The sequence below is a fragment of the Apostichopus japonicus genome, chromosome 19 (assembly GCF_037975245.1).
Source record: "Apostichopus japonicus isolate 1M-3 chromosome 19, ASM3797524v1, whole genome shotgun sequence".
NCBI classification, from domain to species: Eukaryota; Metazoa; Echinodermata; class Holothuroidea; order Aspidochirotida; family Stichopodidae; genus Apostichopus; species Apostichopus japonicus.
In genome coordinates, this window is record NC_092579.1 from 17,047,665 (window position 1) to 17,072,917 (window position 25,253).

At 36.3% G+C, this 25,253-nt stretch overlaps 1 protein-coding gene across 4 annotated transcripts; it reads right to left on the bottom strand.

The window, feature by feature from the left end:
- Positions 1–4,434: 4,434 nt before the first annotated feature.
- LOC139960542 (alpha-L-fucosidase-like) lies at positions 4,435–25,133 on the bottom strand. Of its 4 annotated transcripts, none has more exons than XM_071958983.1 (9): positions 24,954–25,133; positions 19,980–20,401; positions 19,407–19,513; positions 18,245–18,375; positions 16,977–17,110; positions 13,161–13,261; positions 9,961–10,093; positions 7,350–7,520; positions 4,435–6,759 (listed from the first exon to the last, which is right to left on the bottom strand). In XM_071958983.1, the coding sequence occupies exons 2-9, from the start codon at positions 20,387–20,389 to the stop codon at positions 6,513–6,515; spliced, it is 1,434 nt and encodes a 477-aa protein (XP_071815084.1). In that variant the 5' UTR covers positions 20,390–20,401; positions 24,954–25,133; the 3' UTR covers positions 4,435–6,512. The 4 variants fall into 4 exon arrangements, with proteins under 4 accessions (XP_071815084.1, XP_071815086.1, XP_071815082.1 ...); XM_071958985.1 differs by lacking the exon at positions 13,161–13,261 and adding an exon at positions 14,624–14,721 and having other exon boundaries at positions 24,954–25,131; XM_071958981.1 differs by lacking the exon at positions 16,977–17,110 and adding an exon at positions 16,786–16,919 and having other exon boundaries at positions 24,954–25,130.
- Positions 25,134–25,253: the final 120 nt, after the last annotated feature.

A 25,253-nucleotide genomic window follows, 5' to 3' on the forward strand; every position in this document is an offset into this window, starting at 1 on the left:
ATGATGATGATGATGATATAAAACTACACGATGATAATATAAAAGTACATGATGATGATGTAAAACTACAAGATGATGATATAAAACTATATACGATGATAATATCAAAGTACATGATGATAATAACAAATTACACAGTGAAAGAATGAAACATGATAGGCCCGACTGTTGTCAAAAGCAAAGAATTAGGTGTATATATTGGGTGTTTTGTGTAATAATAAGAATAAAAATATATAAAATATATATATATAAAATATATATATATATATATATATAAACAAAATAATAATAATAATAATCATAATCATAATCATAATCATAATCATAATCATTATAATAATAATAATAACGATAATAATAATAAGAAGAAGAATCGACACTATGGTGCCAGTTTCTTCAATTGAGTTCCCTACGTTTATCCCAAAATGATTGTACGGTACTTAAGCGTAGGCTAGCCTGCGGGATAGGGATGTCTGGAATGATTGAAGTACAGCTGTAATCCATTCCATGCTCTAAAACAGTCGCAAACAGTATATTTCAACTTGATAAAGCCTTGCAAACAGTCGACTCGATACTTTGCTATCGATGTTATTTGACTTCCACCTCATATATCTGTTAGTTTATAGTTTCTGTCAATATTAGCAAAGTTGACTTTTTCGATGATAAATGTTTGTAAAATGCATTGGAATTTTAAAGCTCTCTACAAACAAGTACATATACAGAGGCAACAGTTTAACTTTACAGCATCGCGGTATATTAATATCACTGACTCATTGTCGCCATTACTGAGTTTTGTCCGTTAGTTCGCGCCACGCAAATAACTGTAAAACAATAAAAACTATCAGAATAGATCAAAACTCGATTATTCTGTCGGTCGGATAAGTCCCGGGGTCAAATCGATCGCAGCGAAAGGAGTGAAAACAGTTTGCACTTCTGCACATTATAATTAACGTACAGCTACGTAATTGTGCTGAATTATTACAAATCAGTCAGATTTCTAACTATGAAGACAGTCTATGTTTTCAGAACGGATAAAGGAATGAGCAAATACTCTACGTATTCGAATCACTCCAAGATTAATGTATGTCGTCCAGTTACAGAGTTGTTCACAATTGACAATTCATGATCATGGACGTTAAAATATGCCAGTGAATCTAAGAGACTGACTTCGGTCAGCTTGCGGCTTTGATAAGCCAATGATGGCTTCTTCGCGAGCTTGCAGGAGGATCCAAAATACATACACACATACACACATACACACACACACATACGTAAGGACCGTTAGGCAAAAGAATGACAGAAAAGGCGGTAAAACTTCGTGGCACATGGGTTAGGTATTGTAAAGTTAACGGGAAGTTAATATTTGTATCGCTCTTTCTTGCTCGTATGTTACTGAATTATCGATTACGTGAATCATGATGTACGCTTTGTACTGATTAAACCTTACTTAGCATACAGAATGAACGAAATTCACGATCTTCGTGAAAACTTGTTGAACCATTTCGTATTTACACAGGTGCAAATCACTCCACACTATATCATGTTTTCACGCCAGCCATATGACGTAATGCAAATTTTACAGAAAGTGACGACCGACAGAATACTGGCATTTATCACATATCGAAATTTTAATATTTTGAGACAATTCATTACACTTTAAAATACTGAAACAAGCATATAACAGGGTAATCAGGGGTATAAGGAAAGGAGCCGAAGAGAAACGCTGAGGGGCATATTTCTGGTTAAATGACCAAAGTAAGATCTGACGTTTTTTTTTGGGGGGGGGGGGGGGGCTTAGATGTTGTAATGCATACAAGGAGTTATCTGTTATGGGGAATTTGCGGGAAACTTTGAGTGAAGGGGTTTAGATTTACTGACCAAATTTTACGTCTCCACTGGCAAATAGGCTGCAGTGTCACGGTACGGAAGATTAAACGTGCCATAGATAGGTCAATGAGGAGATCATACAAGACACCTGCTACCACTTCTCGGTCTTCTGGCTAAGATCATGTAACTATAATCAGTACGTGTATAATTACGTACTGATTATATACGTGTAATCAGTACACAATATATGGCTCACCAACCTTTAACTTGATCATGTGTAGTATCTATTTTCTACGGAAGCGTAGGAGGGAAATGTCAATTGACGTTTTGATGAGATGCAACAATTATTCGTCAAAATGACAAGAATCTGAACTGACATTTTGTCGACCAATACCAAATCAATACCAAATCATCAAACTTATAAAAATTTGAAAATTGACATTTTTTCGAGGTGCAATAATTCGTCAGAGTGACCAAAATCTCGTCAAAATGGAGAATATCTAAAGATTGACGTATCAACGACATTATACCAGATTTTTCTTAGTTTGCCAGATCTGGAAGAGTGCAAGTCGGGAATTGTCAGGTTTATGTCATTTTGACGAGTTGATGTATCTCGCCACAAAAAGTCAAATTTCAGATTTTTGACAAATATATTTTCGACAAATTTAGGATATGTCGTCAAAACGTCAGTTTTCAACTTCTGGTCATATTGACGAGTATTGTCGATTACATGTCCACTCTACGCTTCCGTAATATTCCCTTTCCAAGCCACTCGTGACCCTAACATCATGATCATATGGTTACAGTCTCAAGGGAGCGGAGTTGATAGTGGATCAAGTTGTTTGGTTTTCCCATGGAGGTAAATACCTCCATGGTTTTCCTGGCCAGGCTCTATCTCGGGAGACTGTTTTTGAAAAGTACCCGGCACTTGCAAGACTATATTTACAACAGTCATACATCGGGGTAGAGACCTGCTCATGTAGCCTATATGTTTGTAGAGCAGTAATACAACGCAAGACAAGTGATCCATCTTAGATCATGATAAAATAAAAATGATAATTATAAATTATATTGCAAATTATTATGCAATGACAGGCATTTATTAGAAGGTTCTTTGTTAATCTTTGTTATCATCCATCTACAATAATCCGGGAACAACCGGTAGGTGCCAACTTGAGATGGCATCGGAGAAGAGGGAGTGGATTAGTGGCGCAAAGAAGGAGGGCATGGTCCCCCACTTCCGACCGGATCTTTGCATTCAATTCAGTCGGGGAAGAATTGGACCATTGCTATAGAAAGGTCTTATGAGGTTAAACAAAGGGAGGGATACATCGGTATACCGATGCCTATCCCTCCCTTTCTTCAACCTCCTAAGTTTATATTAGCAAAACTTTCCGTTTAATATGCTACATGAATAGAAATAAATTATTATCTAAATATGCCTCAGAATACATTTGACGTAAAGGTGGGCGTCCAGACCCCCCCCCCCCCTCGTCATAGGAGTCGACTTCAATAACCCCCGTAGTCCCCCTATAAAATCCATCAATCACCTCTGGCCCTACCACAAAAGTTCAGGCAATCGGTTGGGGGAAATTATGAATTTACACCCCCCCCCCCACATTTGACATATACCGGAAGGCTTGTAACCATGTGGAAGCTATCAAAGGTAGCTCTTCTAAGTGTGGCCAGAAAACCGCTGAGTCCTAAGTTAAGGTTTGTAGAAACTACGGTGGCTCATTAGGAAGTCGGATGGTTCATCATTTGTCTCTTGAAATTTCGACTTGATTTGACCACAATTAAACATTTTATCTCAAATAATTTCGGCAATTCCCTTCTAAATGGCAAAATCTTCTCAAAATGGTAGAGCTTTGCTATGACGTATGTTGAAATTTTCCTATTTTTTCCCCTCTATATATAACAAGTCAAGCAATTTTCCTCCACAGAATTTGCTGGCTCCACTATATGGGCTGCAAGTAACACAATATGTGTACGTGTGTGTGTCTGGGGTCGGGTGAGAAGGGGAGGGGTGTGAGTGCGATGGGGGCTGCATTCAGTGGCGTAGGAAGGTACTTTTGAGTGGGGGGCTGAAGACTGATGGCCGGCCTGGGGGAGGGGTCTAAGGGGAGGGGGTGTCCCCCTCCCCTTTGGATTTTTTGCATTTCCAGGTGGCCTCAGATGCAATTTGGTGCAATATAGCACACTTCAACACCCACTCCATTTTGTGAACTTAATTTTGTATTTTCACCTGGCCTTAGATGCAATTTGGTGCTCCAAATGAGATTTTTTTATCATTTGGAAATGAAAAAGGGGTTTTCTGACTTGCGAACCGGGGGGGGGGCGGAATGATACTTCCGCCCCTACACATTTTTCACTGGGGGGGCTGGCGCCCCCAGCCCCCCGGTTCCTACGCCCTTGGCTGCATTTAAGAATTGTAACAATTCTTATATCAATTGGTTAAACATGTTTATCTTTTTTTCCTTTTTAAGAATATAAAAGGATGTTTTATATCTGTTTATGTTCTCTGTTGATCAAAGAAAATGCATGACATAAAATATGGATTAACAAAAAGAACGAAGGTTCATTTAAATAATGGACTGTAACAAACTGTTAATTATAGCGATAAAAAACATTTTATTTCGTGTTTTGAAAAAGCGCAACCACAGACTAAATTTCTGTTACTAAGAATTTCCAAACCTCTTACCTTGAGTAAGAAGAATACTTCTTTTTTTTGAGTGATTACAGAGAAACCAAGAATTTAAAGAATGAAGGAAGAATATAAACAGACCAAATACAGATATAAACGAAAAACAGAAAGAAAAGAAAATGTACAAACTACAGATAGGTAAGGTTTTGATCATCACGACTACGTCACGTGACTAAAATTTCATTCAGTAGAACAAATTTAAGTCAAATTTTATTACTTGCGTACAAAGCTACTGTACTAAACCAATTAAACCACTCTACTAGAAGGAATGCTCAATGAAGAAGTAATTATATACCAATGAAACAGTGTAATTGAGAAAGTACAGCAATGCATTATTACCTCACACACATGTGTTTCCCTTTTCAACAAAAGGCAATCAGAAAAAGAAAGAAGAAGAAATAGAGGATCTTCTAGAAATTTGGAGAACATATTTACTTGCAGGCAATCCCTTAAGTCTACCTACAGTCAATTTAAATCTGCAGCAGAAATGATCTCAAATAACCACTCTTCATTCCCACTGTTCCAGAGGTACCCAAATGTTGGGAAGTATTAGAATGGCTGGGGGGGGGGGGGCAGGGGTGAGCTAGAGTAAAGTACAGGAGAGAGGACAGGACCAGAAGTTGGCTAAATTGCATTTCGCTAGGGAAGTCCGAGTCCAGTCGGTAACGTGCGCTTCACCATCTTCAACCATCAATAAACCCTTTACCGCTGTCAACCCCCTCCCCTTCCCCCCCCACCCGATTCCACCTCTCTCTTCTCTTTGAACACCCAAGTTGCTCGATTTATTATCACATGCAAAATGACACAGTTATGATTGTCAACCTCTCTTCCACATATGCTCTAACATTTTGATTATGCTACATGAACTAATTAAGAAAACAATGAAAAACTTAAACAGAGTTGCACCCATAAGAATTTAATTATTTTCTTGTTAATTAATTTTCAATTCAACCAACTGCTCTGCAGGTTCTCTTTCAGTATAACCAACATTCCATACATTTTTACAAATAGTTTTAATATCTGATTTGATCTCACAGACAAGATACAACAGGCTGTGAAGTAAAAAACAGTTACAGTGAACTCTGAAACCAATCACCGACGCAGAAAAACATTAAACTAATAACAGACATTCCAGTGAGGGTACAAAGTATGGTACTACGGGCATATGAAAGGTTAAAACTTATACTACCTTCCTCCATGAAGAAGGCAAACGTCTTGAATATTGAGACACCCATAAAGTACAGCTCATCATTTAATACCAAAATATCATCAAAAGATATGCAAAACTGATTTAACAAACTTCATTTAATAATTATATTAAACAAATCCAAGTGTTTCTACTCCCAAGGTAAGAGATATTAATCATGTCAATATATATGAGGCGCCTTAATGTTAAAACAAAACAAATATGATTGAAGTTAATGATTCCTAAGGGTAGCTAAGGAAACTTGTAAACAACTAAAAAGATGACACCCACAATCTTTTCTGTACTTGCTTCGGCTCTATTAATGAGTCCAGATTGTTTGAACACACACCTTACCACATTACACACATGTCATCATTAGTCATCAGAGAGTAATGTTATCAAAGAAGAGAACAGATAATTATAATTATGTTCCTATAAATGTAAGTAATTTTGAATCACTTCTTAGAGGTATTTTAATTCCATGTGAACAAGAAAGAGATATAAAAAGAACCAATAAAACGTGATTTTTAATCACATGTAAACTACAGATATATGTACATACACAAAAGAGACTACCGTGATATAACAAAAAAAAGTTTTTATATAAAAAGTTTTATGATTTTAATCATCTTTCAAATTATTTGTGACATGATGACTAGCCTTATTGCAAGATAAAAAATAAAAAAAAGAAGCATTTATATGAATCTGATTATAATCGTTCAACGATACAATTTTTTTTACGGTAACAAAAATTTGAAAACCTGAAAGAACAAAATGTAGGGTTGGCTAAATGAATTAATTTACATTATCCATCTTGAGTACCCATGCATAATCACAGGGCAGTTGAGGACCAGCCAAGACTGGGAACTGAATGGTCATACTGACACCAGACTGTGAGCCTTTGGACCACTGGAGTGCTGTGCTGACCCCCAGCATATGGACTGTGGTAGTTTCGCTGGTTACCGGTACACCAAGATTCAGTGTATTGTTCTCGGGCCAGTCCAGCACAATGGCATAGACGGAGGTATTTTTGGTCGTGTACCTACCACAAAAACAGAAAGAAGATTGTTTTAAGTAGTGGTGTCAACTAGGAAAGCTTCAGACATTCGGCAACACGTCTAATTTTAACTCACAAACTTAGGAAAAAATATATTGTTCAAAATATACTGACACTGCTCTTATCCCCACTCGAATATAGGATAAGTAAAGAACCCTTTTTAGAATGTTAGGCTTTGAACCTACACTCTGTCAGATGATATACAGATTTCATTATATCTATTGCTGCAGCTGTAACTTAAACCTCTCAACCATAGCAACAGTACAGAAACATGACCAGAGTGAGCAAGCTGGCAAAATGCTAGCTATTATTGTTTCTCATTAGAATGCTTTTGCCAACTTGAAAATAACATCCAGGTAGTCTGGTGTCTCTAGTGTTTAGCATCGTCAATTTGACCAAAAAAAATAATAAGACCGGTGAAAAAGCAAAATGTAGAAATATTTACTCATAGTGCAATGGGTGTGGTCAATTGGTTCTACTACTGAAGGGGTTTGGGATTATGATAAATGCAAAATTGCCATTTCCAACGAAATGAAATGGTCAGACGAAGTAGTAATGTCTTTCAAGGCTCTTACCATACTCCAGGAGTAAAGGTGTCATTTTGAGATGTCCATGGGTGTGAAGCATAGATGCCTTCACCATTCACCTTCAACCAGGCTCCAATCTGTCTCAACCTCTCTTCAAAGATGGGAATGATGCGTCCATCATGTGTAGGTCCGAAATTCATGAGCATGTTACCCCCACAGCTGAGAAAAATGGAGATCAAAACAATATTTAAGTACAATTCTTATAGCAAACTTTGTTTACACACAATGAAGGTTGACATGGTCACTTTTCTTGCTCATGGTAGCTTCTGTTGTGATAAATAACCTTAACTTTGTGTTTCTAATAAATCGTGTGGATTAACTGAAATTTAAGCCACAAGCATTAACCGTCTTACGTGAACTTATGAGAAAATAAGTGCGTTTAATTTGAAATGCTTACTGAACATTGGTTACTAGAAATGAAGGTTATGGAAATTGCAACCCTGCAATGATTTGTTGAAGCAGAACCTTCTTCAGTTACAAGATGGCTTTGTTTCGTAATTTACAAAACTAGAAATGTCCAATAAAATCTTTGATATCAGTGCTTGCATTGATTGTTCTCATTCATGCAACTTTAAGCCGAATGCTATATTCAGCTGTTTTAGTTATCTGCCACTGGTCACCACAATTAACCTTTTTACCTGCACACGGCAAGTACCACACATCTCACCAGGCTAAGGCTTGCACGAATTGAGATAACACTTGTACTGATATACACATTACATCCTAATTGTAAAGATCAGAAACTATAATTACATGTATTCATACATGTAGGCTTCAAGAACACTAACAAGTTAGTTTTATGTTGCTTACAATCCAAATTTGCCAAGCAACTGTCGTAATGATGTTTTCCTTGTCTAAAAATGAATCACGAAAACACTCAAAGCTGGAAAATAATGTGAATCTTTGGATGAAACCAAACCAAAGAATTTATGATCTCATCTTCAACTTGATCATCAGAAAAACTGTTAATGATTAGCAAAAGCTACTCAATCAACAGATACAAACAATGAAATAAATACGATACAAAACGTGCTTGGATCTCTGGTTTAGCAGTATACTCTTTGTAGTGTCTAGTTTAATAATATTGTGATGGTTTCATTTAAATTAATGAAAGAAAGAAAGAATGAAGGGATATTAATCTTAATATATATTTTAGGGGTATGATGTCAAAGGTCATTTGAGTCTAAATCTTTGATGCCGTATACAAGCGTTTTAATTTTCACAATGTATATTACAACATGTCTATAGGACATCATCATTCAAGGTAGTAGCAAATTTAGAATTATTTCTTGCCATACTTAAGGATTTCAGGAAAGGTTATGACAGCCAAATAATATGGTTATCAAATCTAATCTACTAGTATTGCTGCAGTTCTGTTGCAGTAACTCCAATAAAATTGTATATTACAAAATGGACATCATGATTGAAGTTAGTAAGCAAATATCAAATGATTTCTTTGCCATGTATATTATGATTTCAGGTAAGATTGTGACACCTTAGCAATATATGGTTACTGTATGAATCCACTAATATTTTCTGCAGCTCTGTTTAACTCCCTTCAGTATAACACTGTATATTAACACATGTCTATAGGACATCATGATTGAAGATAGTAAGCATATTTCAAATTGTTTCTTATTTTATGATTTCAACAAAGGTTTCAAGTAATATGGGTAGCTATGAAACTATCTCCTTGTAACTCTCTTTGAGAGTTTGAGCTTTAATTATCACTTGAATTTGTAAAATGGCTTTATACTCCAGGAAGTTGCCAACACAACTCTGCCATTTGTACTTGGACATTGATCAAACCACTTTAACCTTGACTGCTGGTATATGAGGAAACTGGACATGGAGGAAGATGTTACCCATGAAACCAAATCACCAGTCACCTGTTTCTCATACCTGCTGTCCAGGTTTCAAGTCTATTCCTAATCACTTCCTTATAAAATTATCAAGAGGATGAATAAACTAACTCAGCAACATCCCTCCTAGTTGTGTTTTCTTTTTGAAGGGAAGAGGATTGTTGGGGGGGGGATGGGCACATGGAATGACTAATTAAAATGAAAAACCATATTTAAGGAAGGGAATCACACTTTACGAGAACTGTTTACTAGCTGAAGCAATGTCTGACACCAGTCTAACATAGTTACTGTAATTGTTGCAGCAGCACACTATAACAACCTATAACAATATAACACTAACAACCTATTACACTAACAACCTATAACAGTACAACACTTACAGCCTATAACACTATCAAACTATAACACTATCAAACAGCCTATAACACTAACAAATTATAACAGTATAACACTAACAAACTATAACACTAACAAGCTATAACAATATAACACTAACAAACTATAACACTAACAAACTATAGCACTAACAAACTATAACAATATAACACTAAAAAACTATAACACAATAACACTAACAAACTATAACAATGTAACACTAACAAACAAAAAAACACTACCACTCTATAACACTAACAAACTGTAACACTAGAAAACTATAACACTAACAAACTATAACAACTAACCTACCAGAAAAAAATGGAACGTAGAAATACAATACAAAATCAGAGCAAACTGACCTGATGGTTTCTGCCAGGGTCTGAGTGATCTCATCCATGGTTAAGAAATCACTGTACTTAGTGTCTCGTCTGTAACCCCAAGATGTCTTGTCAATCGTCATGGCATTCTCCCATTTATGTTTCTGCAAGACACCTACACGTATCCAGGGAGGAGGAAAGTCAACATTTCTTTGGTTATCATCCTTTATTATTTCAACCAAGTACTCACCCACTTTTCTTCTCTGGTTAACTGTCGATATTTGCATTGACAGAATGATTCATACATTAAAATACATTTTGTGTAAGACATAAGGCTAATTAAAAGCAGCACCAGGAAAAAGTCAAAACAGGATTAGTCTGGAGGTATAGATAGCAGTAGATGTCATTGTAGTAAAACTAATGATAAATCTTTAAAATCTCTACATAAAATCACAGCAAAAACTACTCAAAATCTCTACATACCATCACAGCAAAAACTCCTCAATATGCAGTACACTGGTGCAAGGTATACCTCATGTCATCATTTAGAAAATAACACAGCAAATAGCTTTGTTAAAATGTTTGGCAATCTCTTGTACTTTGCACATTTAACGCAAAACATTTTTTCATAGATTTTTACGTATTAATGAATTAACATATTTCAGACGAATGTGATGTGTATATTTGTCTAAATGCATGGCTATGATGCATTTTGCACGTACATGCAAATTTGAACTTTTCATTAAAGTAAACAGTCAAGATGTAATGATTACTTAATTCAATCATCTCCTTTCCTCGCATCAGTAACTTACCTTACAATTACTTTGTTGCATCATTAAAACACAATTTAATATTCAATAAAAAATAACATCAAGCCAAAAGAAAGAACAGAGGAGGAGGATAACAAAAGGCATTTTCTGATAAGACATTAAGTAAGTTACAACTCTGCTTATAACCTTTAAGGTTTTACCTCTCTTTAATAGGCTTACCACATAGAGTTAAAGCGACTTAAAAGTACAGTGTACAAGAATGGACTTTGGAAGTAACAACAATGGAACACAAAAGGTAGTGGAACGAAAATTAAACGGGTGGGGCCCTCTCAAGTTAATGACTTTCAGTTTTCTAACTTTGAGATTTTTTATTTCTTTACTTTAATCTTTACCAATTTGAACAAACATTTCTGTGTGTGTATCTTGATATTTATTATTGACACCCTTTGCAGGCGATCCTATGTAAGAAGGTAATATTCAATGTGATCCAGGCTACTTCAAATCTCGAAATATATTATTATCTCGCCCTTATTTTACCTTAAACGCTGTTGCAATTTCCCTTCACAAAGTTCTCAAATCTAATTGGTCAGAAAGAGACATTGTCGTCAAAAATAGGAAAGTTGTACTGTAATATTTCAAAATCAACTTAAATGCTGAAAGGTCTATTTTGAAGGGATTTACTTTCCATTGACTTTGTGGTAGGGTTTTCTTAGGGATATGCCAACCATTTGGTTTATATCTACAAGTTAATGCCATCTGCTATGTTTGCCTTTCTCCCTCAGCAGTGACATGGCCATTTAGCTACTCCAATTTTGAGCACAGAATAGCAAATTAGCAATAGTAAGTCCTTCGATGATTCTAATCTTACAACACAAATTGTTTGTTAACTTCAAAGTTTATACCATTTCTATAAAGGTGTATTCAAATTCATTTTTTAACCCTAAGTGGAAGGGGGCTAGCCCATAGCCTTACACTCCAACCCTTCCAGACACAATTAACACATAATCCTCCTTTCCATTCTCAAGGAAATTAATATGGTTTCACACTATGTCAATAAGGCTCCTCATTTGCAATTTTTTGTTTTGTGCAGTCATTTGTCTTTTATTTAATGTACAGTAATTGGTATAGACTTTATGAATGCTTTGCAGTAATGAACGTTTTCTTAAGCACAATATACTTAAGGGATTGTTGAACTACACAGGTTACTATCACATATCCTTCCACATAGTTTACCTCTCGCCACCTAGCCAAGAGATCAGTACAAACGAACTTTGATCCCGTCTGTATGAATAACATGTACAGAGACATCAGTCATTCTCATAACATCGAAAGCCACTTCAACTGACTGTGCTGGTGGGTGTCGCAGACATCTGTTATATATATATATGACATTGCACGCACAATTGTCTCACACCGATTACTAATATCACATGTCGCTACACCTAGTTTACAAACTTACTTATCTATGCAAAAGATTATAAATGAACTTTGCTCATTAATGATTCAAAAGTATGTAAGACTGTACCAAAGACATCAGATATCTTTAAAGCATACATAGGACATTTGCACTTGACACTGCCCTGCTCATAATGTTTAGTTTATTACATGACTGATATAACACATCTAGATAACACCCATGTGGTTAGTGCATGCTATGCAAACAGCTATCATCTAGATGCTTCTAAACCAATGTACATGTACAAACTGACTGTACGTATAATTATAGTACAAAACTGCCATTTCATCCCCATTCTTTTAATTATATGCAAACAGGTAAAGTGATGACCTGGATATGTTCTGTCACTTTATGCAAGACTTACTGTTTCTTGGACATTCACAGATATAGGGATGTAACTCAACTATCCACACAAACATTCTCATGTCACCCACCCTAATATCCAACCATCCTAATCATCTCGATCTAATCTCATATTGCCACTCATCTTCATCCCAACTCATCCCTGATATTTGAAAGAGACAATTCCACTAAAAGTTCTATCAAACACTACTCGAAGTTACCCCATCTGCAGATTTTATCCAAATATTATCCACGCTCAGCAATCTTTCTTATTCAACACACCAGCACCACCCTTACATGACTGCACAGACAAGAAAAGCAACCAGCAAGGTTTACATGGAGCACACTTACATGATCAAAACTGAATAAAAGCGTGGACACCATGGACTAATTTTCAACAGTGTAGATGACTATAAACATAACAGACATGTGATCTGAATTTGACCTGCATATTGCAAAGTGACCAAAGGTACTGAAGCATGGTCCATAAAAAGACAAGACATTTTCAGGGAAGTCCCATTACTTTACTGTTTTGACTGATCTCAATTCTTAGCTAATCTACGACATGGTATAAGCTCATCAGGATTAAATCTGTCAGCTAATCTACAACATGGTTTTTAAGCCCACCGGGATTAAATCTGACGGCTAATCTACGACATGGTTTTTAAGCTCACCGGGATTAAATCTGTCCTGACATGTGTAGTAACCGCCGTGTTGACATCTTATGTTATTGCCACCCCAGCGGTCGTTCACCACAATGTAGTCTTTGACGGGGCTGTTTGTGATATAAAGAATGACACTGTGTGAATATGTTGACCTGCATGAGAATACGACACTTGACACAGTGAAGATGTTGTAATGAACAATCATGAGTGGTTTCTTAATGTTGCAGCATGCAATGTGTGATGAGTTGAAAACAAAATGTGGTAATTGATGGAAGCATATCTCCCACAGACACACAACTACTGTATGGTATGGTGATTTGAAAGCCAGCAGATTTGAATGAAGAGAAACCCTGAGCAACAATTGCTCCTGAAAATTACTCAATACTGGAGTAGAAATAAACCATCTCAAAAGTCACTAAAGCCTCCCTGGTCAAACATACCACAAACATTATGATTATAAAGGAGCTGGAGAGCTTCTGCAATACAATTTTTCTGCAGATACTTTCCACTTATGAACATTAAGTTGCATCTTTTGGAAAGTTTCTCCCATTTTCCTTCAGACGTGTCAAGATGCTTCATGAGAGAATATTAAATGTAACCAATAGTGCAGACAAACGATTTTAAGTTTTGACAATTGCTAGCTGCCAATAGTTCTCAAGGTACTTGTACTTATGTGGAAGGGTCTACAAGGGTTTTGCACTTTGATATGTATGGACCAGAAAGTCCTATTAAACAATAAAAACAATATGATTCTTGTACTTAATACATGGATTCATATACCAAGTATGAAGTTCATCCATGCAGGCTTTACTTAATTTTCAAATTTTTAATCACGGATGAAGTTAACTGACCTTTTGCCTCAAAAACAATCATCAGGATTCTTATAATAACTAGAGTTAAGCTACCTATTATTAGTATGAAGGTCAAACGAGCCTCTCCTTTTAAATGTTATACTGTTAAATTGGTTTACATAGTAAGTTGGAGGGGGCAGTGTTTACAAATGCTATACTGGATGTTGTTCATTTTGTTACCGGGCTGTTCCTACAATCACTACTTTTGCAAAGTCACTCGGAATGTAATTAACCTTTAACTTTTCAAAACTCCTAAAATATTTATCACACCAAAAGCCCAAGGATCAGTGCCATGAAGGCATAATCATGTCTGAAAGTTCACTAGTAAATGAGATTGTTATACGAAACTAAACTCAACTAGACAGGTTGGAAGTATTATGTTACCAATTTTACTGAAACACTGTACAACAAAGATCACTTTGGTTGTGTGGTGGGGATGTAGGGAGCACCTTATGATTTCACTTTGCACTGTTGTATTCACTTTATGCAAATATTATGCAAAATACAAAGATGAACTGCATCCAAAGCAACCTTCCAATCTTATAATTATCTTAAACACAATGCCTTTTATTATCATCCCTCTCTGTTCTTTCTTTTGTCCCTGATATCTCAGGGACTCACCGGGGTTGTAACGGTCTGTGCATGTGTAGTAACCTCCGTGATGGCACGAGTCTCCCTGACCCCAACGGTCATTTACCACAACATAGTCTTTGACCGGACTGTGTGGACAGATGTGATGGATACAGACACATGAAACAATACGATGCTCGTTATTAATATAACGTTAATAAATTAAGGAAAAACCCCAACGCAAACTGTTTGAAGTAGAAATGTCATCATACAGCACAAAAGAAACATTGTTCGTAACTCCGCCAAAAAGTAAAACAAGAAAAGTTTAATGGAGAAGAAATTATTTTCCAATGCAATCATGAGGTTAAAGCTGGTAAAAAAAGGAAAACCGAAATTATCTACAAAAATATCTCTAAAAGCTGAAGCAACCGCTTGAAAGGGCTACAACATTTTTGCAAGTATAAAATGCTTAAAGCAGCTGGTTGCCATAGCAAATACACATTAGCTAGCACAATGTTACTGAGTTTGACTTCCTAATTACATTAATGTGAAGTTTGTACTACAATGGATATTAAATAAGGACCAAAATATAGAAGTTGTCATTTTCTGTATCATTTCTCAATTTGAAATTGATAATTAAACTATCATCTAAATATCAGGCAGTAATCACAAAGTAACACTATGCATGATAATGTAATATAGAAACAGAAGCATAGCAAATAATGAATAGAGAAGATAAAAAGGGGAATAAAACAATTTGAATAACAAGTAACTGAGAGTACAGTCAAGTCTTGCGAGTAGCAGTACCAGTTTAAAAAAGAATTCTTACTAAAGATGCTGCGTTATCAGAAAATTAATGGAAAATATTTTAGGAGTGAGCCGAAGAAAACCGTTTCAAATATTCAAAATTTCCTTAAAAGCAGTTTACTGATATCTTAGTTCACTCAATTTGTCCTAGAACGATCGGAGAAGCTGAATAAATAATCGGTCACTCCTTTTCAACTTTTTCTCTCTCTTCCTTTAATGGAAAATATTTTAGGAGTGAGCCGAAGAAAACCGTTTTGAACAATCAAAGTTCCGTTAAAAGTAGTTAACTGATGTCTTAGTTTACTCATTTGGTCCTAGAACTATCGAGGAAGCTGAATTAATAAATCAGTAATTCCTTTTCAACTTTTCCTCTCTCTTTCTCTCCATCTCTATCTCACTGTCAACATGAGAAATCAAAAAAAAAATTTAAAGAAGAATAAATCCCAATGACCAGGCTTTCATGCATGGATGTATTTACATCAGTATGTTAGTCTTTTTTAGATTTTTTGCCTATCAGAAATCTCTAACTTATTCAACACACCACCACTACCCTTACATGACTGCACAGACAAGAAAAGCAACCAGCAATGGGGCAAAAATTAGCCAAGCTAGGTGACATCAAAAATCCCTCTTATCTCCCATTCTGTCAGCTGAACGGCACAGTTAATTACGTGATCTTTCTCCCTGCTGACCCAACGATCAAATGTCCAGCTACACTTGCTTGGATCTAATGTGTGATGTATGAATTACACTATTACAGAGCAACAAGAAAGTGGGGGCGATATTCAGAAAACAAGTCTAGCTGGCAAATGTGATGAAACAGTCTGTTAGACCAACTGATTTGAATATCAATATACTTACATGTCTCCATTCTAATCACAATACTTTACCATCTTCTGCACTACCCTCAACCCCCTCCTCCCAACTCACCCCCACCCCCCTTCCTCCCATCAACTCACCCAGTTCCAGGTCACCACCCATCCCCTCTTCCTTGGAAATCTACTATTCATATCCAAAAACACCTGTGTTGGCAACAAATATACCATTAATGCAATTGTTATGTATTTTGCAGCTAGGCTAGGTTACCTGTTATCAGTGAGTTGTAGACCAAGTTAACTTGAACATTTTTTAAGCACTAAACAGCATCTCCATTAGTCTCCTAAATCAAGGGTCTTAGAATGAACGATGTCTCTGATTGGAAGTAATCTTGCCAAATGTGACATAAACTGCTCTCCTCAGAGTTTCATTTAACATCAATGTGTAATGGAAACGAAATAATGAAGTCAATAGATGAATTAAATTAAAAGTTTCCCGGTAAATGGAGAGCAAAATGAGAGAAATAAAAAAGAAGCCATGCACTTTTATTTGAGGTGCCAGATATTGCTTTCAAGCTAAATTTTTCAAACCTGTCATTGTAAAGCCAGGCAAGGAAATCGGGGCTTTCCCAGTAGGTATCGTGGCCACCCCCTGGACCATCTGCCCAGATAAGACAAGGCTTGTAGAGATTGACTATCTCCTCTAGCTGTGGTCTCATTACCATCTGTGAGGAGATATGAAAGAAAATGACAAACGATGAAAAAATGATGAAAGAACCAACCTTTCGTTAAAAAGCCAGGCCAGGAAATCGGTGCTCTCCCAGTACGTATCTGGGCACATCCAATCACCGTCCGACCAAATCAGGTGTGGTTTGTATTTGTTAACAATTTCATGCAATTGCGGTTTCATGACCATCTACAAATGAAAAAAAATTAGATTTTCAAACACATTTTCCGCTTTTCTTTGTAATGGGGGGGAAGGGGGGAGGCAGTCTTTTCAAATCAGCTTCTTGGCCAAAGCCCTACTTGTTTTATATAGTTCTAATAACTAATATAAAATGCACCAGAAAACTTCATATTAAGGTCACTAATAAAAGAAATCATCATATGCCCTACACAAATTGTAATACATCTTAGTAAGCAAGTTATTATAACAGTCATTGTGTCGGCTGGTCAGCGGTCCTAACAGTCATTGTGTCGGCTGGTCAGCTATTCAGTGGGCAGGCACCCTAACAGTCATTGTGTCAGCTGGTCAGCTATTCAGTGGGCAGGGGCCCTAACAGTCATTGTGTCAGCTGGTCAGCTATTCAGTGGGCAGGGGCCCTAACAGTCATTGTGTCGGCTGGTCAGCTATTTAGTGGTCAGGGGCCCTAACAGTCATTGTGTCTGCTGGTCAGCTATTCAGTGGGCAGGGGCCCTAACAGTCATTGTGTCAGCTGGTTAGCTGTTCAGTGGGCAGGGGCCCTAACAGTCATTGTGTTGGCTGGTCAGCTGTTCAGTGGGCAGGGGCCCTAACAGTCATTGTGTCGGCTGGTCAGCTATTCAGTGGGCAGGGGTCAGTTGATAGACAAATATCCAATACTAGATCACGATGATAGAGTTGAGTCAGGTCATGTTGATTTCAGGCCGTGTACCATTACCAGGTCTGGTGATATACACTGAACTGATGCATTCAGTTGGAACCGCAAAGTCAATTTCCTACAATTCAGCATGGTTCCAATGACTGGTATACAAAGGGTATTTGCTTGCAGTTTGGATGGCCAAAACTATCACTGTAATAGAAGAAAAAATCTGTTTCCAAAAGTTATGTTAAGTGACCAACTTAAAAATCATAAGGAGTCGTCTTATGAGAGAGCTAGATATTAAGTTTTTCCCCTGATTTAAAATGTTATACAATCATATTAAATGATGAAGAAGGGAATAAAGGCAATTTAGGCGAGGATAATTCTGTCAGAACTTCCTTAAAGAGATATACTGAGATAAAATGTTCTAATACACTAGTACACATAAATGTATAAATACTGTACTATATCCTGTTTGAATTAGTTACCTTCATGTAATCTTGAGTGGAGAAGTTATTGGCAGCATCTTTCAAATACAATGGATGAAACCACTCAAATAGAGAGTAATAAAGACCAAATTTGATATCAGTTCTACTTCTGACAGCTTCTGCCATTTCCCCTGGAGAGAAAGGAAGGATTTAAAAAAAAAAACATGAAAACATATAAACAGATATCATAATCTAAGCTAAAGCTGTTTATTACAGGAAATATTTGAAAACCAATCAACAAAGTTTTCCTTTCCTTTGTAACATCTAGTACTCATCTCATTTGTTTGGTGACAGAGCTTTCCTTTATATAAAGAAATAAAGTCACTACTAATTTTAGTGCTCCATTAATATCGTTGATTGTTTGATTGTTCACAATTGTTCAAGATATTTGTTAAGGAAACCTGTTTCAGGAGGTACATTATATCACCAGTGATTGTCTGTTTTAATGCTTTAGTGCTGTACATCATCTGTAGTTCTGTACATTTTGGTGCTCTATAATTATCATTGACTGTTCCCAATCATTCAATATTCTCTTAAAGGAAACCTGTTTCAGGAGGTATAGTATTTCACAAGTGGTTGTCTGTTTTAATGCTTTTGTGCCAAAGAGCATCTGTAGATTATTGGTGCTCTATATTTATCATTCAATGATTAATTGGTTGATTGACTCATGATGAATTGAGGCTGAACGATTATTATTTAAAACTAACCGAGAGTAGACAAAAAACAAGCAAATCCATAAAGGGTCAAACAATTTTTAGGACTTCATCACAAAATCTACTTTTAGTTTCACTTGGGATAAGAACATATACCGAAACACACACAAAAGAAGGTGTTTACATGGATGTTACAACTTTCAACACTTTTAGAAGAACGTCAATGCACTGTAAGTACAGTACAGGTTCCAGTAAGTGCTAACAAGGAAACAAATTTCTCTGGTTTTACGATGGTTTACAAGTTAAACGTCTTCTATACTGTAAGAATGAGAATGTTACAGACTAGATACAAAATTCATCTTAAAACATCTAAAATAAATCACATCAAACTATCATTTTGCACAAATCAGAGACATTTCATTGAACTGAAATTTGAAATCCTTTTTACTTGACGGTGACTTTAATGGTTACTGAGGTAAAAAAGTGATCAAGCTAAGGGTGAAACATACCAACAAGATCCCTGTTTGGCCCTAGATCAACTGAATTCCAGTTCCAGGAGAAATTAGAAGCATAGTTGGTAAACCCTTCATGATGCTTGCTAGTCAAAACAACATACCTGTTGAAGGGAAAATTAAATTTCTTTGTCAAACATAAGTTTCACACAGTTAGACCTAAACTTTTTGCAAACATATGAAGTCCCTCATGTCACACAATAACCTGTGCATTGATGCAGATTAAAGTATTTGAACATACATGTACGTATACTAAATGGCAATGCATCGAAGGTAACCATATAAAGCAAAAAGAAAAGTCAGGTTATCGAACAAACCCAACAAGCTGGCTTACAAAACTTTCTTTCCAAGTATATACTTACTGGACAGACTAAAATGCAATTGTTCCTGCTGTTTTGTAACCAAGTAATGAGTGTCCATTTTCAGTTTTTCTTCTTTTTTTTTCTTTCTTTCAATAAGTAACCAATTCTTGGAGATGACTACATAAGGATTAACAATGCAGCAAAGTGTAAATATGTTGCCATATTGTATGAGACGAAGAGGGTAAAAAAATAGATTAAAATAACTTACTGAGCACCTGACGCCTGCAGAACATCTGCGAAATGGTTGGCATCGAACATTTCAGCGGTGAACTTGGGAGCAAAATCAGGGTACTGGAAATGGGGCGGGTAGTTTTCCTTCATGAAGTTTACATAATCTGGGTTGCCGGTCTTCCATTTGTACCAAAACCATTCATTCTTGAATGCCGGGACGGAGTAGACACCCCAGTGCATGAAGATACCAAATTTGGCCTCATCGTACCAACCTGGAATGGGGCGAGAGTCGATAGATTCCCAGTTTGGCTGGTAAGGTCCCTGGTGGACCTTCTCCGATTCCTTGTGGAATTGGACGACCTTCGTTTCTGGCCGGAATCTTAACTTTTGAGCTTGAGTCACAAAGACCGCAAGACACAGAATGAGAGCTTTGGTGAGGATCTCCATATTGGTTCCAATCTGCAAGATGAATGAAGTGAGAAAACTATTGCAATCAGTTTTGAATAAGGGTTAAGAGCTCAGGAAATGGATTATCAATTTGAGCACCCCGTGCCAATTCAAAGAAAGTGGGTCAGAGTGGGTCATGACTGATGATGAAGCTGATAAGGTACATGTGATCTTTACAAGGTTACTGTTGTAATTTATATAATTATCGATAGTAGGATGTTAAACAGACCACAGGAGTACAAGCAGACTGCTGGTGGTGGCCACCTGTTGTTGAAACACTTTCAACTTAACAGTTATTAAAGGATATAAATTTTTTATATCAAACTGATGTGGGATGATTTTGTTACATGTAGAGTGATACTAGCCACCATATGGACCCTCATCTGCCTCAAGAGAATGCTAGGGGATCTCATTGACTCACTCTTCATTTGAACATTCAAAGTACAAGTTATACTTATATTGACCCTTGACATATCTGTTATTAAATTGTCGCAGATATATATTTATCAGACCAACAATGTCATAAATGTATACCTTACCAACAGTATAGTAACCTTTCTAGGGAAAAACTTTCAATTAATTATTAATACAAAATTAGTCAGTCCAGAAAAAAAAGGCCAATAATATCATACAGCTAGTAACACAGTACAGTACAGTATGTAATCAAATAAAGGTAGGGCCTTACAATGCATATGGCAAGGTCTGACATTAGTACCTTTTGCTCCTTCTTCAGAGAGAATTTAAAAACACTTGAGCTAGCACTCACAAAACTTTAATTTAATCAACTGTTGGTTTTCTCCTTGAATACCTTCTCCAGTACTCTCAGACTATGAACTTTGAATCCAAGGATCATTAAAACAACAGTGAGGATTGCATTCCTTGTTCCTATGACAAAACACTTCTGCTCTCTTTTCTTTGTAAATTGGGTTGAATTTCACAGCATCAGCGAAGAGGCTTTTTGCAAGATTTGGACTACTTATATTACAGACTTAAGTACGTAGCTATTTTAGAGCTGTTTGGGAAGCTTTTAATCACTTTAAGTGGCTCTACTGTATAATACCAATGAAAATTACTCAAATATCCTGTTATGAGCAGTATGTTATACAAGAATTCCACTTTAAACTTTTTGGTATACATGTACATTATTGCCTTCGGTAGGCAATTCTTTGTTTTCACATGAAGTTAAATAATTTAATGATTGTCATCTCATGACTGAAAACATGAAGCCAAATTACCAAAACTTGACTTCCTGAAGAGGAAACCAAGTCTCAATCTTTTGCAGGAATGGAAGGATATAGATCATTAAGAGGATCTTATATCCTGCATGAAAAGGTCATGACCTCAAATAAACAATCAAATCGGGACAAAGGGTACAACAAATAGAGCAAGCTTGGCTCACATGATCTGTAAAACGGAAGCCGATACTCTGGATCAATCGGAAGTAACTGTTGTAATTATAGTAACAGATCTTTACCAAAATATATTGGAGAGATGGGAGGGTTCGGCTAAAACTGTCAGAAAAGTACAGTATCACTCATAAAGGTACTGTAACATTTGCTGGAACATTTTTTGACCTGTAGAAAAAAAATAGTGCAGGGTCATAAAGAACACTGAGAAGATTTTACACGTGTCCTTCAAGAAGCAACAGAAAATGAGCTCATAAATGAGGAAGAAGAAAATTAGAATGACTGGTTTGATGACCAGGATGAAGAAATTCCTAAGGTTCTGGAAAATACAAAACTCCATAGGAGTGCTCTTAATAGTTTGTACAGTATACCGACATTAAAAGTATGATTTTGTTCAAGAAAAAGGCAGAAAAAGTAGCAGGATTTACTGAAAATTCACAGAAAATTAGGTACTTTTGTACAAAAAGCACTGTACCAATGCAGATATACAGTACAGTACTACTGTACATGTATTTGTGTGTTGAATTATTATGTTGATGCCTATTAAAGGGTGTGAAGACTTGCGCAAAAAGAAACGTTTAATGCCGGTAATCTGACCTAGTTTCGAATGAGGTGTAACAAAAGTGTTAGACACCACCATCGATCCCAGAAAATACACACACAGCTTGCTACTGTCGGTAATTAGACAATATGTGTAAACGAAAGATAACAAGTTATCACGTTTCATTACTGTCTGCATTTTGTAGGGACACGAACAAAACGTCACTTGCAAGCAACAGAAAGTTAACTTTTTCAGATGGCCGCACGCGGTTTGGGGCGAGTCTTCAATGCCTTTATAGCTTCTGTACCAAAGATTTCACAAGATGAGACGACCTTCAATGATCAGAATTGATAGGGGCACATTTTCATCTCGATGGTAAAATATCCAATATGACTAACCAGTGAACACTATGGAATACAATGAAACTGTACCGTACTGTTTTACTGTTCTACCAAACAGCAAATTTGTTTGCCAAAAAAAGGAGCAAAACAACAATGACATGTGAACACTGTAAGAGAGATGTGTAGGTTTGGTGGATAGCTTTGAGATTGATCCCAATTTATCATTTTACCTACTTGGTGATATACAACTGCAATGCAATCTGTATTTGATGTAAGTAACTAGTCTTCTGTAGGACTACGTACCTGTTCCTCCAAAGTTGATTTTGGTTATCCAAATAGAAATTTGATGATCTAGTACAACTGGACGACCCTAAAAAATGTTTGCCCTGCACTACATATATACGCATGTTTCAAGATTTCGATTAAGTTCGTTTTCAGCCTTAAAAGTTCAAATTGAATTTATGCTATGTGAATCAACATTTAATTATACTATACATGTACATGCACCTTTCTGTAAATAAATCAGTGAAAAAAAATCAATCAGATGAACTTCGTCAAAGTCAATTCTAAAATTCTAATACAAACCCCACCCTCCATAAAAAATTAAGACTGAGGATGATGTACTATACCAATTAACTACAGCATCTAGCATAAAGTATCAAGTTTTGTGGATCTCCATGGCGACAACCTTTCATTGAGAAATTTGACCTTGGATGATCATGTTTTACTAGCCTGGAGACTTCCTTTGTACCAGGGTTGCCAAACTACTCAGATTGCACCACAAACATCACATGCTTCTGAGTTGAACTGTCAACAATAGTGAATGACTTCCTGCATAAAAAACAACTACAGGCCAAGTGTTTTCATCAATCATGTCAGTTACAGATCAATATTTTGAAATGGTTGAAAACTGGTAAGTTGTCTAAGTTATGCAAGGTTCTTTTTGTATAACAGGCAGTATTGAACTGCTCAGTATGAATAAGTACTGGCAATTATTCAACAGTTGAAGTGGTTGAAAACTGATTGAAAACATAGCTTCCCTAGTTATAAAATACTACTGTTGACTATACAGTATATACAGTTTATGATGTAAGCACATTAGTACTGGTGCAATGTGTTTTATACCTACAGTATTTATACTAGTAGTACTCGTTTCATTCTTTACAGCTTAAAAGCTTACCTACTAATACAATTACTTAAATTTTTTCAATTTTCTTTCAATATCTGTCACTGTTTTTCATAACAAACATGTGTGCCTAGCCATACTGTATGATATGGGGAGCACTTCTTCTGCAGACAAATGAATGCATATATTGGGCCAATCAAATTATTGGAATTAGTATGTTGACGATTTACAGACAAGATCGTGAGAACAGCTAGGCCTGTAGTGAGCCCCCTGCAAGCGATTATATACATGAGTGCAGCAGTAACATAAATTACTAAATTTATAAAGCTCCATACTTTGTTCAAAATTATGTAACAATTAAAGACAATCCATAAACTTCTGTCAGTCATACAGGTCACCACCTGTAACATTATATGCATTATATCATTTGGCATGTATGGTCTATAAAAAATGGTTCAACAAGTTTCCAAAAAGACCATCACATTCCTTCATTCTGTATGTAATATTTTTGCCTGTGTTTCTTTTATCATGCGTCATGTCACAGTTGATTGATTGACAATGATATTGCAAAAAAAAACAAAAAACAACCCAACACTTGACTAAGCCTTCCACATTAACACTACCTGCAGTAGGCCATTTATGGCATTCTCAATGCCTAGCACACTTTGCCCATTTCTATATTTGTTCTTAAAGTGTCTAAACTATCCTTTAGTTACAAAATCTCACAGAAACGCAATATTCAGGCACATTTACATGTATGTACTCGTACAATTAATGTGCACAAGTAAGTAGGACATGTATGTTTTCACTCCATTGTATACACATTTTCATGAAAACCCTGAATGTCTGAATCGAATGTTATGTCTCATCGCCATGCAAGCTCTTATTGAGCTACTTGATATCTGTATATGGAAGATTTCGAGCTTAAAATATGCCATTTACTTAGACCTATATGACGTTATTTGCATGAGTAACATTGTGTCCTAGCCTAGGTCTAACGTTAATCAGTGATTCAGCTATCACCGTATAATACTGCGGTAGTACCAGACTGGTACTTATGAAAAGTGATACATTGCGATGTTTAAATCTAATGGATTGTCTTTAAGAAAAACGTAATTATAACAGAATGTGTAGCACATAGTCTACTTACATGTCGTGGAATCCACAATCTACAGCCAAAGTCCAGGTTCGCGCAGCTTCAGCACTTTGATGTTGATCTGAAAGTGTTGAATAACTTTTCCGCTTCCGCCACTGATTGACGGTTTGTTTACAACACAACATGTGATCATGACAAGTTCACACTCCCCTTGTAACTCTCTATATGGAACGCCAAATGGTATCATTCTGAAATGTATGTCACTTTTTAACTTTCGGAAACATAAATTCAGATATAGCAGAACGAAATTTCTTTATACTACAATATAAATTGTAGCACTGAACATCATATCCA

Excerpts from the sequence above, each read along its gene's own strand:
- LOC139960542 (XM_071958983.1), bottom strand. The coding sequence starts at position 20,389 with ATGGAGATCCTCACCAAAGCTCTCATTCTGTGTCTTGCGGTCTTTGTG. Across the intron at positions 19,514-19,979 it reads CTGCAGGCGTCAGGTGCTCA|GTATGTTGTTTTGACTAGCA; the intron begins GTAAGTTATTTT and ends TCCCTTCAACAG. Across the intron at positions 6,760-7,349 it reads ACCTTTACTCCTGGAGTATG|GTACACGACCAAAAATACCT; the intron begins GTAAGAGCCTTG and ends TTTTTGTGGTAG.